This window comes from Chiloscyllium plagiosum, unplaced genomic scaffold (genome assembly GCF_037043375.1).
Source record: "Chiloscyllium plagiosum isolate Xiang-an unplaced genomic scaffold, Cpla_swu_hap1 HiC_scaffold_1, whole genome shotgun sequence".
NCBI classification, from domain to species: Eukaryota; Metazoa; Chordata; class Chondrichthyes; order Orectolobiformes; family Hemiscylliidae; genus Chiloscyllium; species Chiloscyllium plagiosum.
The window spans coordinates 53,348,957-53,368,247 of record NW_028270139.1 but is presented as its reverse complement, the minus strand read 5'-3'; the positions used below and the strand labels follow the sequence as shown (position 1 = coordinate 53,368,247).

General features: G+C 41.6%; 1 protein-coding gene across 7 annotated transcripts in view; it reads left to right on the top strand.

The window, feature by feature from the left end:
- Window positions 1-19,291, top strand: part of ppargc1a (peroxisome proliferator-activated receptor gamma, coactivator 1 alpha) — a 701,995-nt gene that overhangs the window by 667,809 nt on the left and 14,895 nt on the right. For all 7 annotated transcript variants that reach the window (XM_087986816.1, XM_087986810.1, XM_087986811.1 and 4 more), the window contains 5 exons: window positions 2,895-3,852; window positions 12,404-12,520; window positions 15,808-15,928; window positions 16,026-16,147; window positions 18,107-18,258. In XM_087986816.1, coding sequence (XP_087842942.1) covers window positions 2,895-3,852; window positions 12,404-12,520; window positions 15,808-15,928; window positions 16,026-16,147; window positions 18,107-18,258 — 1,470 coding nt within the window. The remainder of the gene's footprint in view (window positions 1-2,894; window positions 3,853-12,403; window positions 12,521-15,807; window positions 15,929-16,025; window positions 16,148-18,106; window positions 18,259-19,291) is intronic.

Sequence of the window (19,291 nt, the reverse complement as noted above, 5' to 3'; positions counted from 1 at the left end):
CCTCTTCTTACAAAATCCCTATTCTTTCATAGCCTCTACCTCCAAAAGTATTGGTGTGAATGAATTGGTTGGCATTGTCTATGAATGGGAACACAGACAGGGAGAACAATGGATGGCCATGAAATAGAGGCCTCACAGCTCTTGTTCTGTACAATGCATAGTTCTATGGTGTGATTTTTTTTTCTGTTTAAAAGCCCTAACATTGGTGGGTCCTGCTGGCCCCTCCATCACAGATCAAGTCTGTAACCAGGTTGACCCTAAATTATGCACTTTTCATTTCCAGTATGATGGAAGGCGAATATGAACATTCCTCAGCCAGTAGCTTGTAGCCTCCATGTCAAATTGTCAGTGAGCCCCTAACTATCCAAATCCCTGGTAGTTCTTCCCGTAAATCAATAGGATTCACACCCCTCCAAACCTGCCCATTTGATCCTGCTCCTGGCCACTTTTCCCTCCCAGTTCTTGGCATATGATGTGACCATGCTAAATGTGGTCATTTACTCCACACAATACCACCACCCTACCCCCTCACCACCTCCCCACCCAATTTGAAACCAGATGCTCCTGCCCATGGATCAGCTGTCCTTCTCATCCATATGGTCTCTTGAAGAGACTGTTTCCCCTCCCCATCACAATATTTATCACCCTTTCTGCTCTACCCACATACCCCAGTCCTGATGGATAACTTGCTGGGTCTCCTTCCTGCGGCTTGGCCACCTTTGCACAGAGAAAGTGAGGACTGTAAATGCTGGAGAGTGAGAGTTGAAAAGGGTGGTGCTGTAAAAGCACAGCAGGTCAGGCAGCTTCTGAGGAGCAGGAGAGTCAATGTTTTGGGCCTAGGCCCTTCATCAGGAGCTACTGTGTTGGGACCCTCTGACTGATAGACGCTTACATAGACTTCAGTGACAAATACGCCCCGGTGCTTACTTGCTGCACATATGGTGCATTTTCTGCATAAACTGTTGGATGTGAGATTGATTAGCACACTGCTGTACAGCAAAATGTATGACCTTTGACTGAGGACTGCTTACCAATAAGACAAGCTGCCTGGTTGTGTGATTACATTAATTAACATGGCAAGGCATAGACACTGCATGCATGTAGGTGCTAAGTGAGTGATCACTAAAAATACAAGTGAGCAGGTCTGAGATGCAGTCTGGTCCAGTCTATGAGCTGGGCATCTGTTCACATGAACAAAGTGTCCCTACTGCAGCCTTTAAATGCTAGCTGCCAATACACACTGCAGTGAAAGCCTGCTTTTGAAGTGCCCTGTCACTGTATCAGAGAGGTGCCGTGATGGTCATGAGAGGTTGGTGAATGTCAGATACCAATGTTCATTGGTGAAGGGTGTATATGGCTGGTACCCCAGTATCGTGCCCTGTGATGATGTGTGGCCATACATGGTGTGGAGGTCCATTGCAGCAAGTGGTGAGCTGCCATGAACCCGCTCCAGTTTCCACGTTGGGTTTTCTCAATACCAAGCTTGTTTGGTCCATCTGGTAAAATAAAAAGCTGAATATTTGCAAGGTGGTTTGTGTCACCAACAAGGCGTTTAACAAGCAATGCTGCCCCTTAATTACAACTCGCTGTGAATGAAAAACTCACTGTGCTACTTGTGAACAGCATAAAAGATGGCTGGAGACACTTCCAATGCGAGATGGGCCTTGCCAGATTTCTTATCAAATTCTGTCACCAATCTTGTCATACCTCGCATTGTTCAGACTCCTATAAGATTCAGTCCTACGTTTCAGTCGGTAGTTTGGAAGATTGTAGATGCAATTTATTGTAATTGCATTTCCTAATGTTCTTACATTTCTACAGATATACATTTAAAGATTTCCTAATATTCTGACCTCTTGCACGCCAAAATTTGTGATAGCATGAAAAACAGTCACATTTAAGAATTTGGGTGCTCAGTGTTCAGAAATTATAGCTTATGACATTCTGTGACATTTGACAAGTGGTCTATTAAATCGATCTGAAGAAAGGCAGAATAATGAGAGACTCTGAGTAACATTCCATGGAGAGGTCATTCACAGGTGTGCATAAGTAATTCAAAATATGAATACAAATGCAAAATTACATTGTCATAAAAGACCATTTTTCTAAAAAAAAACTATTTTGAAAATATTAAGCATCACTGATATTGTTTACACAAAATGATTTGCCAATGCATCTATTCCTTGTGTAATAGATATGACCTATTCATTGCAAAGTGCAGTAGACAGCATGTACAGAGGGAGCAAAGAGATTATAGAATAACAATAGCCTGAATGACATTCTAGAACAGTTCAGGGTTTTTGTGCATATATATATATATATATATATAGACATTTATAATAAACCACTATTTGTTGAGTTTAGCATAAGATATCATAGGTTTTTACATATATTTGTCAGCAGTGATTAATACCACAAAGTATAGGACATCAAGAATATTTGAATGAAATAGACTAGAAATTATTGTTTCAGCAGTTGTCATTTTTTTTAGCTGATTTTGTGCATTTTTAAAAATGCATTCTTGAATGAGCCATGTTAGCCTATCTAAGCACATTTCAGACAAATTTACTTATATGTGGAATTATAGCTGAGATTGTTTTATTACTTGTTTTAAAGAAAATGCAATATCATTTAGAAAACTTAGTGAACCCTTCATTTAAGCAATGAGCAGCAATGAAACAGGAACATTGTAATCAAGTCATTTAGAATCTGTTGCACGCTGGATTAATGCAAATTGTGTTGTCAGCTACATAAGTCAATGCTATACTGAATATATCACAATGCAATTTAGTTTTGAGTACCTTGTTACTTACTAAAGTGTATGAAAATGTTCTTGATTCTGATTGACTTCTTATCACTTAGTGAGAAAATATATATTGTCATTTTTATTTCAGGTCTAACACCACCAACCACTCCTCCACATAAAGCTAACCAAGATAATCCATTTAAGACTGTGGTCAGATGCAAGATATCTTGTAATTCTACAGTACATAGTCCACCACCAAAGAAATCACGTTTAAATGATTCTGCTTCTAACTCTCAACTGAGCAGTCCTGTAAAGAAGGGCCCTGAACAAACTGAACTATATGCCCAGCTCAATAAAACTTCAACTTTATCCAGGGCACTTATTACCCAAAATGAAGAGAGAAAGATGAAACGGTCAAGCACAAGGCTTTTTGGTGACCATGATTACTGTCAGTTCATAAATGCTAAGGCAGAATTATTAAATACCAGAATGTTCTGCAAGGAACGAGAACCTAAAAGTGGTAAACTCCAACATCACCCTGTCAGAGAGTTCTTGTCAGGGGAGCACAAACAAACCTTTTTTTCCACTAGTGATGAACAGGAATATGAGAAGGAAAGTCAGCAGCTGGATATACATCCTATCAACTACTCTAATACCAGGATACAACTGAAAGACCAAGAGATTCGAGCAGAACTAAACAAGCACTTTGGGCATCCAAGTCAAGCCTTTTTTGATGAAGTAGAAGATAAAGAAAGTCATCAAAGAGAAAAAGACCTTTGTCATGAATATTATTCAAAGTTGCCTACTTGTCTCAATGTAGGAATGTCTCTTGATGGTGTATTTGATGATAGTGATGATGAGACTGAAAAGTTTCTGTATCCGTGGGATGGAACACCCGATGGGTTATTGTTAGAAAGACCTTGTTTTCGTTCTCTGTCCAGTTCCCCCTGCAGTGACTCTGTTTACTCGCCAAAGACTTATGTACCTTCTCAAGGAATAGTCAGGACAAGGTCTAGATCTAATTCCTACCCCAGACGTAGAGCTTATTCTCGCTCCCCATATTCTCATTCCAGATCAAGATCACCATATCATAAATCCTCTTCCAGGTAAGTAAATAAATCTATGCCTAATTTAGGTAAATAAGAATATGTTGTGTTGACCAACTTGTTTTAGCACAATCACAACAAGATTTATATGAAAACTGATTTTAATCTTGTCTCTAGTCTATTTTACAGATACATTAGTAAAATTAATAGGTGAAATTTTCTGTCTATGATAAAATTGTATAAATATTGATAGTAACATAATATTCCTTTATATGGTAGTGTTACAATTCTGACAAGTTGTCTATGTTCCCGTTTCCAAACATTGTATTTTAGATCTTCTGTTGGAAGTGTGGAAAATAGGAATGGGGTGGGTTGTTCAAACTATTGAGTCTGCTCTACCATTCAATGTGATCCAATTCTGTACCCTGTTTCTGCTTTCTCCCCACACCTTTGATCTCTTTAGCCCGAAGAACTATATCTAACTCCTCCTTGAAAACATTCAATGTTTTGGGTTCAACTGCTTTCTGTGGCAGAGAATTCCATAGGTCACCACTCTCTGGATGAAAACAAAATCTCCTTGTCTCAGTCCTAAGTCACCTACCCCATATTCTTAGATTATGATCCCTGATTCTGGACTCTTTGCTGATCATCAACATCCTTTGTGTGTTTACCTAGTCTAGTCATTTTAGAATTTCATAGATTTCAATGAGATTCCTCATTATTCTTCTAAACTCCAGTGAATACAGGCCCTATCAATCCAATTTCTCTTCACACATTAGTCCTCCATTCCAGGAATTAATCTGGTAACCCTTCTTTGCACTCCCTCCATAACATCCTGCCGCAGATAAGGAGACCAGAACTGCACAGAATACTCGAGGTATGGTTTTACCAAGGCCCTATGCAATTGCAGCAAGACTACTTCTATACTCTAATTCTCTCGCTATGAAGGCCAAGGTACTATTTGCCGCCTTCACTGCCATCATGCACACTTTCAGAAACTGGTGTTCAAGGACACTTGTGTCTTGTTGCACCTTCCTCTCTCCAAATATATATAACCATTCAGATAATAATCTGCCTTCCAATTTTTGCAACTAAAGTGCATATCCTCACATTTATCCACATCATCTTCACCTGCCATGCACTTGTCCACTCTCCCAACTTGTCTAAGTCACACTGAAGCATGTCTGCGTCCTTGTCACAGCTTTGTGTTGTCTGAAAACTTGGGTGTTGTTCCCTCATCTAAATCATGAATGTATATTAATAGCTGGCCTCCAAACACTGATCCCTGCAGTATCCCGCCAGTCACTGCCTGACACTCAGAAGAAAACCTATCGATTCTTCCTCTTTAGTTCCTGTCTGCTAACCAGTTCTCTGCCCATGTCACTTCTCCTCTCCCAACTCTATGCATTTTAGTTTTATATGTTGATATCTTACGTGGGATCTTATTGATAGCCTGCTGGAAGTTCAAATAAACCACATCCATTGGTTCACCATTACATAACTGGTTAGATCCTCAAAAAATTCCAGTAGATTCATCAAGCATGATATCTCTTTCATAAATCCATGACAATGCTGTTCAATCCTGTTTTCAGGTTTTCACCTGGTTTCCAGTTGCCTTGTCAGTAAGTCTATGATAATGAATTCTAGGATTTTCCCCTATATCAGTTTCAGGCCAAACCTCCAATGTTGCAGCATGGACAAACTCATTGGCTGGATTTAAAGCTCACGTGCAGACAGTTTTGAAGAGGGGAGGGTATATTAAATCTAATGGGTGGTCTGCCGGCTCATTAATAGCTTGTCCCTTCTTCACAGTTACACCAAGAGGCATTACTACTGTGCAGCAGCTCTCCAGTGGGCCAGTACTAGCCCTTAAGCTGCCAACTATTGCTCACTTAGCACTAATGCAATTAGTCAGCAATAGGTGAGGGTTACTCTAAGTCACTAGCCCTGAACAGGCTGCTGACATGCAGATGGGATGCAGAGGGAACCCATTAAAATAAGATCCCAATCTGCATGTCAGCAGCCTGTTCAGGGTTAGTGACTTAAAGTAACCCTCACCTATTGCTGACTAATTGCATTAGTGCTAAGTGAGCAATAGTTGGCAGCTTAAGGGCTAGTAAGGAGAGGTGCAAAACCTTGGAATGCAGAGGGAACCCATTAAAATAAGATCCCAAAGGTTTTGCACCTTCCCCCCTCCCCCCATTCCCCCTCCCCCCATTCCCCCTCCCCCTGCTCCCTCCCCACTCCCCCTCCCCACCCCCTCCCCCCATTCCCCCCTCCCCCCATTCCCCCCTCCCCCCTCCCCCCATTCCCCCCTCCCCCCATTCCACCCTCCCCCCTTCCCCCTCCCCCCTCACCCCTCCCTCTCTTCCCCCCCTCCCCCTCTTCCCCCCCTCCCCCTCTTCCCCCCTCCCCCTCTTCCCCCCTCCCCCTCTTCCCCCCTCCCCCTCTTCCCCCCTCCCCCTCTTCCCCCCTCCCCCTCTTCCCCCTCCCCCTCTTCCCCCTCCCCCTCTTCCCCCTCCCCCTCTTCCCCCCCCCTCTTCCCCCCTCCCCCCCTCCCCCCCCTCTTCCCCCCCCCCTCCCCCTCTTCCCCCCCTCCCCCTCTTCCCCCCTCCCCCTCTTCCCCCCCTCCCCCTCTTCCCCCTCTTCTCCCCCCCTCCCCCTCTTCTCCCCCCCTCCCCCTCTTCTCCCCCCCTCCCCCTCTTCCCCCCTCCCCCTCTTCCCCCCTCCCCCTCTTCCCCCTCTTCCCCTTTTCCCCCTCTTCCCCTCTTCTCCCCCACTCCCCCTCTTCTCCCCCCTCCCCCTCTTCTCCCCCCTCCCCCTCTTCCCCCCTCCCCCTCTTCCCCCCCTCCCCCTCTTCCCCCCTCCCCCTCTTCCCCCCCTCCCCCTCTTCCCCCCCTCCCCCCTCTTCCCCCCCTCCCCCCTCTTCCCCCCCTCCCCCTCTTCCCCCCTCCCCCTCTTCCCCCCTCCCCCTCTTCCCCCCTCCCCCTCTTCCCCCCCTCCCCCTCTTCCCCCCCTCCCCCTATTCCCCCCCTCCCCCTCTTCCCCCCCTCCCCCTCTTCCCCCCTCCCCCTATTCCCCCCCTCCCCCTCTTCCCCCCTCCCCCTCTTCCCCCCTCCCCCTCTTCCCCCTCCCCCTCTTCCCCCTCCCCTTCCCCCTCTTCCCCCCTCACCCTCACCCTCACCCCCCTTTCCCCTCCCCTTTCCCCTCCCCTTTCCCCTCCCCTTTCCCCTCCCCCATCCTTCCCCCCCACTCCCCCTCCCCCTCCTCCCCTCCCCCTTCCCCCTCCCCCTCCCCTTCCCCTTCCTTCTTCCCCCCACTCCCCCTTCCCCTTCCCCCATTCCCCCCTTCCCCCTTCAACTCTACTCCCCCATTCCCCCTCCCCCATTCCCCCTTCCGCCTTCCCCCCATTCCGACTTCCCCCCCATTCTGCCTTTCCCCCATTGCCCCTCCCACTCCCCCTTCAACTCTACTCCCCCTCCCCTTCCCCCTTCTCCCCTCCCGTTCCCCCCTCTCCCCTTCCCCCCTCCCTTACCCTCTTCCCCCCCTCTTCCCCCCCTCTTCCCCCCCTCTTCCCCCCCTCTTCCCCCCCTCTTCCCCTTCCCACTCCCCCTTTGTCAAAGCTGCTTTGACAAAGGGTCAGTTAGACTCGAAATGTCAGCTCTTTTCTCTCCTTACAGATGCTGCCAGATCTGCTGAGATTTTCCAGCATTTTCTCTTTTGGTAACAAAGAGAATTGATGAGGGCAGAGCAGTAGACATAATCTATGTGAACTTCAGTAAGGCATTCGACAAGGTTCCTCATGGGAGACTGGTTAGCAAGGTTAAATATCATAGGATACAGGGAGAACTAGCCATTTGGATACAGATCTGGCTCGAATATAGAAGATAGAGGTGGTGATAGAAGGTGGCTTTTCAGACTAGAGGCCTGTGACCAGTGGAGTGCCACAAGGATCAGTGCTGGGTCCACTACTTTTCGTCATTTACATAAATGATTTGGATGTAAGCATAAGAGGTACAGTTAGAAAGTTTGTAGATGACAGCAAAATTGGAGGCATAGTGGACATTGATCAGATGAGCCAATCGGCTGAGGAGTGGCAGATGAAGTTTAATTTAGATAAATGTGAGATGCTGCTTTTTGGGAAAACAAATCTTAGCAGGACTTATACACTTAATGGTAAGGTCCTGGGGTGTGTTGCTGAACAAAAGGACCTTGGACTGAAGGTTCATAGTTCCTTGAAAGTAGAGTTGCAGGTGGATGGATAATGAAGAAGGCATTTGGTATACTTGCCTTTATTGGTCAGAGCATTGAATACAGAGGTCCTGTTGTGGCTGTACAGGACATTGGTTAGGCCACTGTTAGAATATTGCGTGCAATTCTGGTCTCCTTCCAATCGGAAGGATGTTGTGAAACTTGAAAGGGTTCAGAAAAGATTTCCAAGGATGTTGCCAAGGTTGGAGAATTTGAGCTATTATGAGAGACTGAATAGGCTGAGGCTGTTTTCTCTGGAGTGTTGGAAGCTGAGGGATGACCTTGTAGAGGTTTAAATAATCATGAGGGGCATGGGTAGAATAAATAGACAAGATCTTTTCCCTGGGGTGGGGGAGTCAGATCGAGAGGGCATAGGTTTGGGGTGAGAGGGGAAAGATATAAAAGAAATCTAAGAGATAACTTTTTCATACAGAGGGTGGTGTGTGTATGGAATGAGCTGCCAGAGGAAGAGGTGGAGGCTAGCACATTTACAGCAATTAAGATGCATCTAGATGGGTATGTGAATGGGAAGGGTTTAGAGGGATATGGGCCAAATGCTGTCAAATGGGACTAGATTGGGTTAGATATCTGGTCGGCATGGACAAGGTGGACCGAAGGGTCTGTTTCCATGCTGTACATCTCTATGACTCTAAAAAATTATGTACATGCTACAATGATTATTTGGTACTGCTAATATTGCCACTGTCAGAATTGGTTACTAAAATATTGTGCCATTTGTGCACTGACAGCATGATATGGATGTATGAGTTTGACAATTATTAAGAGATGTACTCAACCAGCAGTCAAATTGACAATAAAGGGGAGAGAGGCAAGGAGGAAAGAACGTTGAGTGCACATCAGTAAGCCCTGCAGCATTTTATGGTGAGCCTGAACAGACTACAGCAAATTTAATGATCTTTCGTGATAAATGTATTTTATTATGTATTTTCATGTTAAGAAAATTTTCTTTGGATACAGGATGTGACTTTTTTTTAAACCCTGTTCCACTTAAGAGATTTTTTTTACCATTGATCTTGCTGTGCTTGTCTTTGATAAGCAATGATTGACATCATAAGCAATGCATGGTGATTTCAGAAAATAATGTATCTCCCTTCCTCTCATAAAGATGATTCTTTGCTCGGCCAAGATTTCAGTTTGCCATTTAATAATATGCCCTAGTCAGCATTCTTCATACCTGGTCCTCGGATGCTGCCTGACCTGATGTGCTTTTCCAGCACCACTCTAATCTAGACCCCCATTCTTCATACCTGAGCCTGGCTAATGAATGGCAGCTGGCTGTTCGTCCCTGAAAAGCTTTGCAATTTGAGCTAATCTTATGTATATGTCTTCAGCTGTACACCATATGGAATTACAAAAATCATCAGAAAGGTAGGAAGCCTAATAATATTTCTCTTTATTCACAAAGGATACTTCTTTTCCTATAGCTGGTATCATTTGGCTCAACAAAGGCCAAAGATTGAATTTACATCTCCTGGTGTGCATCATACATTTACTTACAAGCCATTGGGAGAAGTATAATTTGATTTGACTTATTATTAACACATGTACTGAGATATATTGAAAAGTATTGTATTGTGTGCTAGCCAGACAAATCATAACTTACATAAGTACGTCAGGATAATATAATAATGCATAATTTAGTGATACAGCTACAGAGAATGTGCAGAGAAAAATCAACTAATATGTGAGAGGTTCGTTCATAAGTCTGATAACATGGAGATGAAACTGTTGTTAAATCTTTTGATACATGTTTTCAAACTTTTGTTCCGTCTGCCTGATGAAAGAGGGTGAAAAAGAGTATGACCTGTGTGGGGAAAAGTCTTATTTTGCTGTCTGCTTTCTTGAGGCAGCAGGAAGTGTAGATGGTATCAATAGAAAGAAAGCTGGTTTTTGTGATGGATTGAGTTGCTCTCACATGACTCTCTGTAATTTCTTGCAGTCTTGGGCTGGGCAGTTGCCATACCAAGCTGTAATTCATCCAAATAAGATGGTTTCTATGGTGCATTGATAAAAATTTCTAAGAGTCATTGTAGACATGCAAAATTTCTAGGTTCTGAGGGAGTAGAGGTTTAGTTTGCTTTCTTGATTGTAGCATCAATGTGGATGAACCAGGACAGATCATTGATGATATTTACTCTTAGGAACTTGAAGCTCTCAACCATCTCCACCTCAATACCATTCATACAGACAGGGGCATGTCTTCCATTCCGCTTCCTGAAGTCAATGACCAGTTCGTTCATTTTGCTGACATTGAGGGAGAGATTATTGTCTTTATACCATGATACTAAAGTGTCTCTCTTACCTGTACTCTGTCTCGTTGATGTTTGAAATCCAACTCACTCCAGTGGTGTTATCAGTAAATTTGTCAGTGGACTTAGAGTTAAATTTGGCCTCACAATCATAGTGCATAAGGATTATATATAATAAAGGGCTGAGTACCCAGCCTTGTGGAGAACCGGTGTTGAGGATTATTGTGGAGGAGGAGTTGCTGCCTGTCTTTACTGTTTGCAGTCTGTGAGTCAGGAAGTCAAGGCTCCATTTACAGACGGGCAAAATCCTAGCTCTCAGAGTTTGGAGATGAGTTTTGTGGGAGTTATGGTGTTGAAGGCAGAGCTAACATCAATGAATAGGAGTCTGACGTGGGTATTCTTGTTATCCAGATGTTCAAGGAATGTGTGTAGGAGCAGGGAAATGGCATCTGCTGTGGATACATTACAATAGTAGGCAAATTGTAGTAGGTCATGGTACTCTGGGAAGCTGAAGTTGATGTGTGCCATTACTAAACTCTCGAAGCACTTCATAATGATGGATGTCAGAGCCACTGGGCAGTCATCATTAAGGTCCTTTACCTAACTTTTCTTTGCACCGGGATGATAGTGGTCTTTTTGAAACAGGTGGGAACCTCACATTGTAGTAAGAAAAGGTGAAAGCTGTCTACAAATTCTTCCACCAGCTGGTCTACACAGAATCTGCGTATCTGGCTGGAGACTCCATCCAAGCTAGATGCTTTCTGTGGGTTCAAGCCAATCTGATGTCTGCGACAGTGATTGTGGGTGTAGGTGTACCCAAGGGTGTTGAGGCAGACGACATAATTTCACTGATTTTCGGTTAAATCAAGCATTGAATGCATTGAGCTCATTGGACAGGAATGCATTGTTGTCAGTGATTCTATTAGACTGGCTTTGTCATCCATTATATTGTGTAAGCCTTGCCACATTTAACTTGTGTTTGTGCGGTTAGTCTGGGACTCTAGTGTAGTCTCGTATTGTCTCTTGGCCTCCCTGAAGGCTTTGCGATGATCGTCCCTGGATTTCCTGTATAGGTTAGGGTCACCTTACTTGAACACCTCAGATCTGAACTTCAATAGGGGGTGGATCTTTCAGTTTATCCATGATTTCTGGTTGGGGAACACTCGGGTTAACTCCTTTGGCAAGCAGCCCTTTACACACGTACTGATGAAGTCTGACAGTAGTTGTATACTCATTTAGGCTGGCCACTGAATTCTTGATTATGGACCAGTCCATTGACTCCAAGTAATCATGTCAAAGCTTGCCTGTTACCTCAGACCAGCAATGTATGACTTCCTGTACCAGATCCTCACACTTCAGTTTCTGCTTGTAGGCGGGGAGAAGGAGCACAACCTTATGGTCTGATTTATCAAATCTTGGTAACACACTCTTTACGTTGGCCTGGTTGAAGTCACTGGCTATGATGAACAAGGCCAAGAGTGTTATGCTGGAAAAGCACAGCAGGTCAGGCAGCATCCGATGAGCAGGGGAATCGACATTTCAGGCATGAACCCTTCATCAGGAATGAGCCTCATTTGTGTTTTTTGTGCTGTGCTTTTCCAGCACCATACTCTTGACTCTGATCTCCAGCATCTGCAGTCCTCACTTTCTTCTTCATGATGACCAAGGCATCTGATATTCAATCTCAAGACTATTTGTAGTGGTGTATATTTCATTAAGTGTGCTGTACACTTCTGCATGGGGTAGGACATAAATATGATTTAGGAAATATTTTAAAGTTCTTTTATTATTTTTCCCCTCCATTAATGCCTTTTCCATCATGATATCCCCTAGTCCTGAGGCAATCAGTTATCAGTTTTGCTGACTAACAAGGTAGCTAAAAGGTGTCTCAATATTTCCCAACCTTCTGATGTGGAAGTGCTCAGTCTGTGCTCATTATGTCCCTTATGGCTCAGCTACACGTGAAGAATTAAATCCCATCCTCTGCTTTCTAGTGGGTTCATAAACACAAAATAAAAGTTATATGTTAAAAAGTATACTCTTTGTGTTATTTTCAGTGATCATATATTTGCATTTATTTTGCTTTATAGATCACATCACTACTTTGATTCAGGGAGCAGTCGGGTACAACATAGATCTCGTGGAAGCCCCGGTTCATATTCAAGGTCACGCTCCAGGTCACCTTACAGCCGCTTTAGTAGACCCAGGTGAGGGAATATAATAGTGTAGAATCTGTTAATGTTTCCTTTGATACATTTTTATTTAGTGCACTCCCTCCTAATGTTAATATTTTAATATGTTAATTTAGATATGTTAATATTTCATTGACAATTCCAGGTTGGTGCTTAACCAGATAAATGTACTGAATCATCAAAACTTGGCTTCCTTGATAAAATCAGAGTTGGTACATTTTAATTTTGGACAGGTGTTCTATAAATCAATGAATGTCTAACTTAAATGTCTGAAATTATTAGTTATGGAGATGCCTTTTGCCATATTTAAATGTAGCCTGTATTATCTGCTATATCTAGGAGATAATGTAGTTACAGTGTCAAGTGACAAAATTAATGAAAGCAGCATTTGATACTTGAATATTTAATTGATTGAAAAGGATAATTGCCCATTTGGCCATGATGTATTTTCTTTGGCCACCCAATGTATTACTAGTTATTTTCCATTTGCCTTTCATCCTGATTCAATAACCATGTTTCTGATACTGGCAAGTTCCTTGTTGCCATGATTCCTCTGAGTCTTGTCAGTTTGGAATCACTAAATGTGTGCACTTAGCTCCCATTACACCCCAGCAGATGTGCATCAGGCTCCTAACTCCTCCTCTCTGTTTGCTCTTATAAAATGACGATAACAATCAAGAAAGATTAATCAATCTATTGGTAGGCATGGCTGTACTAATTCACTCATGGTGTGATCGCAATCGGTTCTCATTGCAGGCAGTCTGTGGGGGCAGGACAAAATAGAGTTATTTTAAGGAGATAATAAAAATGAGTTACTCAACAGATTATGGAACACTTAGAGCAGAAAAGAAGGGAAAACAAATAAAAGTTTGTCCATTAAGTAAGTGTTTCAAATTCTCGACATGTCAGCATGTCAGGAATTCGACATTGTATGCATGCAGGAAAGCTGTTAGTGTAAGTTCTAGGAAAGGCTACATTCAGTCCTTCACATTTAGTCTGTCTGGTGTATACAAGAGTTCTATGTGAAAGACACATGGACATATTGAACTGAGCTCCAAATAAGAAGCAAATAATAATATGTCCTAATTAGTGTCACATTACTAACCTTGTTCCAAGAAGCTACAGGAAATTTATGTTTTAGAAAGAAAGTGCAATAAGATACATTTATCCGAGGTTTCAAATTTCACTGCATGTTGTCACAAGTCAAAGGGAACTTTGAAATAAAAACAAAGCATGTTTGAAACATTCAGTATATCTTACAACACCTAAAAAGAGATTAAATAAAGATCGAGAATGCTGGACAAATTCAACATGTCTAGCAGCATTTGCAGCGAGAGAAAGAGAGTTCAAGGAGTCTTCTTCAGAGCTCTTCTTCAGTCTTCCAATATTTTGATTTTTGTAAAGTAAATTTGATTAGATACTCAATCTGTTTCATAAATTTTAAACAGGGTCCCAAAGATGAAAGATGATCAATTCCTTAGCACTGATATCCCTCATGTTGATGAGCATAAGAACTTAATAAAACTTAAAACACTAAAGGATTGAGTTAAACACTGGTGTGACAAAGCAGAGTTATTGTGATAGTACAGGTCTCCTCAATTGCTTTTAAGTTGGTGATAGATTCCTGTTGGTTCAGCACCTTAAATTATGAGAAAATGCTGAGACGATTATTTGAAGTTTTTCTTTTGCAGGTTTTTTTCTGTGCAGTGTAACTGACCTACTTCTGTAGTGTTTGATCAGTACTGTAAATTTATCAGTGGCAAAGTGATTAAATAGGTTCTGCTTCAATGGGAAAAAATAATGTTTTAGTGCATTCCATGTAAGACCTGGATAGAAGGTGCTGAAACAAATTCTAGTATTAATTTACAAAAGACAGCACTGTGAGGTGATGTCAGTGTTTTGGTACCTTGTTAATGTCCTATGGAAGAATGGAATGCAACATTTATCCAAATGATTTTCTGCTCTGTAATTGATTCACAGCTGAATAGCCAGATTTGTGGCTACTCTTTGTGGCTAGCAGAAATAGTAAAGGCAAATTGTCTGCTTTTCTTTGAACTGGAGATGAGGAAATATCCTATCCTAGAAGCCACTAAGGTTCAATTGTTCACTAAGGTAGAGGTTGATATATTTTTGGATATTATGAGCCATCAAGGGATATATGGGAGGGTGGGAAATTTGCTTGAGGTAGAAGATGAGCTTAAAGCTTATTGAATTGTGGAGCAAATTCAATGTGTGCTCCTATTTATTATATTCTTATTACCTTATCGGCAAGAAAAGCTTATCCAGTGAACTAATCTTAAAACCCCACTTAAACATCAGTAGAAATCTCCAACTTTGGATTGGCTCAGAGTTCAACACATCACAAATCCCAAGCACAGGTTAATTGCTTAAAACAGCAGACATCTGAATCATTTATGGCCTGAGGAGAGGGACAGGAAATCCAGAATAGTTTCTTGCCAATTTCTTATAGCCGTTTAATTCTGACTGAAATCATTTGGAATACTGAAAGGAAAATTTCATTTTTGTTTCCAGTTAGGAGACTGACATGTGAAACCCATTTGTTTGAGGGAGTTGGGAATAGGCATTCAAAAGGTCAAGAAAACAGCTAGGATTCCCAAATCTGGTAATTTTTAAACAGAATGCTTTAACAGCAGGCCCTTTACAAGAAGGGAGTTGTAAATAGTTGAGGAAATGTTGAACCTGGCATTTACACCCACTTCTCTAACTAGTTCGTGGTGACCAAAGTTTCAGGTAGTAAGGGATAACCAAGCACTTCTCAGAGCATGGCTGCCCATGAGTTCAGTGCAGAGGAAATGCCTTCTTTCATCATGGCAAATCATGATCATCTTGGAGGGCACCAGCCAGGTGACAAGACAACTACAGAGATTGCAACTTGTAAAATTTCACCACAATCCTTTGAGAAATGTTTACCTTTTCATATGAAGTTCAAGAAAAAGTCATATTGCAAAGATCATTGTGAGATTTATCCCCAAGAATTTTCTTGAGGCATTTTCCACTCTACTGCTGTAAATTTATTGTATCTTTAGCTTATGCATGAAAATAGTGCTGCCATTAAAGTTATGACAGTTGAATGGCAGAATCCCTAAGACATTCATTTTCACTCTGAGCATCCTAGTTCAGCTTTGAAGTATACTTTATATCTGTTATTCAGTAATAATTTAAAATGTTTGTGATGTGGAATAAGCGCATTAATGTTAAATGAAGCATGTTGCTATGCAAAACACTGCACAATTTTGACCTAACATTTTTAATTTGTTTCATTAAAAACTAAATTTATTCAGATATGACAGCTATGAGGAATATGAAAGTGAAAGGATGAAAAGGGAAGAATATCGAAGAGACTATGAGAAACGTGAATTTGAAAGAGCAAAGCAAAGGGAGCGACAAAGGCAAAAGGCAATTGTAAGCATTGTTGTAGCTGTTACTCTAATTAGAAATGCTGTGAATGTAAGAACCATGACTTTTTGACTTCCAAAGATATTTTTTTAAACCTTTCCAGGAGGAACGTCGTGTTATTTATGTAGGAAAAGTCAGAGCAGACATAACCCGTACCGAACTGAAGAGACGCTTTGAAGTTTTTGGTGAAATCGAAGAATGCACTGTCCATTTGCGTGAAGATGGGTAATGTTAGAAATGACTATATTTCACACAGTAAACATGCTCCTGAATATCTAAAATCCTTTTTTTTCATGAAATCAATGATGCAACTGTTGAATCTCAGTCTTGGACTTGGAATTGATTTGTTATTGACTTGTGAGTGACTAACAAGCTTAAAATTCCCTCCAGTCATCTGTACTCAGTTTTACTTATATCAAGATGGTGGAATGTCAGGTGCCAAATAGGTCTCCTAAAACATATTAAGGCTGACCAATATTCAGCAGGTCAGGCAACATCCAAGGAGCAGGCGAATCAACATTTCGGGCTTATGGTGTGCTTTTCCAGCACCACACACTCAACTCTGATCTCCAGCATCTGCTGTCCTCACTTTTTTCTCCCTGACCAATATTCAGTTATCAATAGGAAAAATGCTGAGGTTATGGTCGTGGAAGTCAAGGTCCAGGTGACTAGGAGCCAGATTATTTTTGTGCATCCTTGAGCAGTGCTTTTGTTCCTCTTGGCAACATCAGAATAATATCAACATTCAATTTTATCATATGTGGTTATGGTGGGAATATTCATTCTGCATGCTCCAACATTTAAAATGGTAAATGAAAATTGAGATTCTAGGTGGTCTACTGTTGGAAACAAAATCCATTTCTAACACTACCACCTGAAATAGATAAATATTTAAGGCATTCAGTGTAGATCTCTTTCAAAATGCCAGCAGTCACATTGTCAGGATGAAGAAAAAAAACTACCTACCTACGGAACCTATTTAAAGGCTGATACTACCCAGTTAAAGCCACACAAAACCAATTAAAATAGATGCTGGAGCATGTAGCTTTTTTAAAAAAGTTGCTGTTTTTCACCTAATCCAAGTTCCATGTCCACATTCTATAATGAAGAGGGCCTTCTATCTGTGTTCTGTTGAACATCTCTCCCACAGTCAACTTGACTGAAAACAAATTAACCAATTATTCATTTCATTGTTATTTTTGGGATTTTTCTCTCTGAAAAGTTGTGTCCATTGGCAGCAATTAATAGATGATTGCGTTCATGCTCTGTTACTGACTACATTGCCATAAAATTCATTCTATACTGATGGGCATCCCTGCAGTCATTTGAAGCTCTAAGGGAAGGACTTTATGCCCCTAACTAGGGAGGAAGTACCACCTCCAAGAGCTGCTGGCCAGTTTGATTTTCCTGCAGGTCCCTAGTCCTGATGGAGCCACCAAAATGTCTACACTCCAAGGCAAAGAACCAGAAGCTGAAGGATAGCTACATTTTTTGAGAGTGGGTTATCTACAGGCTGGAGTACCTGACCTGGTGGGTCAAGGTGAAGGGAGTGGGACCTGGGATGCACATGTTTGTGTGGTGTAAGGGTCAGATCTTAAGGTGAGGGCTTTGATTAGAAAAGGGAGACTATGAAGGAGGCACAATCTGCATCTCCCACTCAAAGCCCCCATAGGATTATCTGGCTGATAAAATGCGGCCAGGTGGAACCGCTTAAGAGCCACAATTGGTGTGAAAATGCACAAGCTGTTTGAGGGCTTAACAACCAGCTTTTAAGTCAAGGCCAGATTATGATGAATGGGTTGGTGGAAGGATAGGCTTTCCAACCTGACCACAGAGGACTGTAAAATTCTGCTATGTTTGCCTTGGCATAGCACTTTAACATTTTTTTTTATTCATTCATGGAATGTGGATGCCTCTGGCTAGGTCAGCATTTATTACCCATCTCTAGTAACCCAGAGAAGAGCTAAGAGTCATCCAAGTGCTGTGGGTCTGGAGTTACATGTATGCAGGGCCAGGTAAGGATGATTCAGCATATGTGAAGTATTTCACAATCTCTCTATAACAGAAACAAAACTTCCTTTACTGCCTAACAAATGAAAACTCACTGGATTGTGTTTTGTCTGACATAATTTGTAGTTTTCCATAGTAAGTGAAATGAATTACATTTGCTCTAATTCTTTTCAGTGACAACTATGCTTTCATCACATATCGTTACACCTGTGATGCATTTGCTGCCCTTGAGAATGGAAACACTTTGCAAAGATCAAATGAGCCCCCTTTTGAATTATGCTTCGGTGGCCGTAGACAATTCTACAAGTCTAACTATGCAGACCTAGGTGAGATTACTGTACAAAACAATGTTTCTAATGTTTTCAAAGTCTCTATGGATATTTGAGCTAAATGTGGCTTTGAATTATTATTAGTTTCATGCTGTGATGATACTATGGTTTTAAGAGGCATATTTTGACCTGGGTTTTTTTTTTAAATGAAGAGAGGTTGAGACAGGTCTCGAGCAGTCTATTTCAAGCCAATAAAGTAAACATATTGTGAGGTCTTGGGGTTTTTTAAAAAATTGGAAGAATAGAAGCATCTCTCACCACCCCGCTCTCTCTCGCTCTCTCTCTCGCTCTCTCTCTCTCTTGCTTTTGCTCCCTCACTCTCTCATTTTTCTCTGAATGTTCTTTCCTCCTGGACTGGAGAATTACATGTGAGACGACCTATTTTACTGAATTTGTCTTTGCCAAAGATATGTTTATGGGATGTTACTATATTGGAGCAGTTGCCTGTTTAGTAGTTCACTCATCCATTATTCTGTTAAGTTTTTCAATGGAGTTGTTCCAATTTTTTTTAACATTTTATCTAAAGTTTCAGTTTAAAGTGTGTTTTGCTTCAAGCCTGGGAGTTTGACCAATCGAATTGCATCCAAAACACAAGACCTTACACTTGTCTTTAAAATAGGAAAAGGTTGCAGTCTATTATATTATCATCTTAATATATTTTGAGGGGTTTGCTCTGGTTTATGCTTCTGATTTAATTATGCATAAATGTGTGTTCAGTAATAGAAAATCATAATGTGTCATTAGAAATGTCCATAATGTATCCTGGGCAAAATATTATCTCACATTTATTGTCTTGGAGATGTCAAAAATTGAGTTATATGGTTAGTATATTTTCACATGTCTCCATGTGAAAGAACCTTAGAATACCACACAATCTAACAATAATTTAATTTAATGTTACTGACTCATTGCAATTGGACTAACTTTTACTTACAGGCAGGATTTGGGAAAGGCACATTATAATATGTTTAAGGAAGGAATAACTGTGATAACAGTAGGAAACTGAATTATTTTTATTTCATATGTGGCA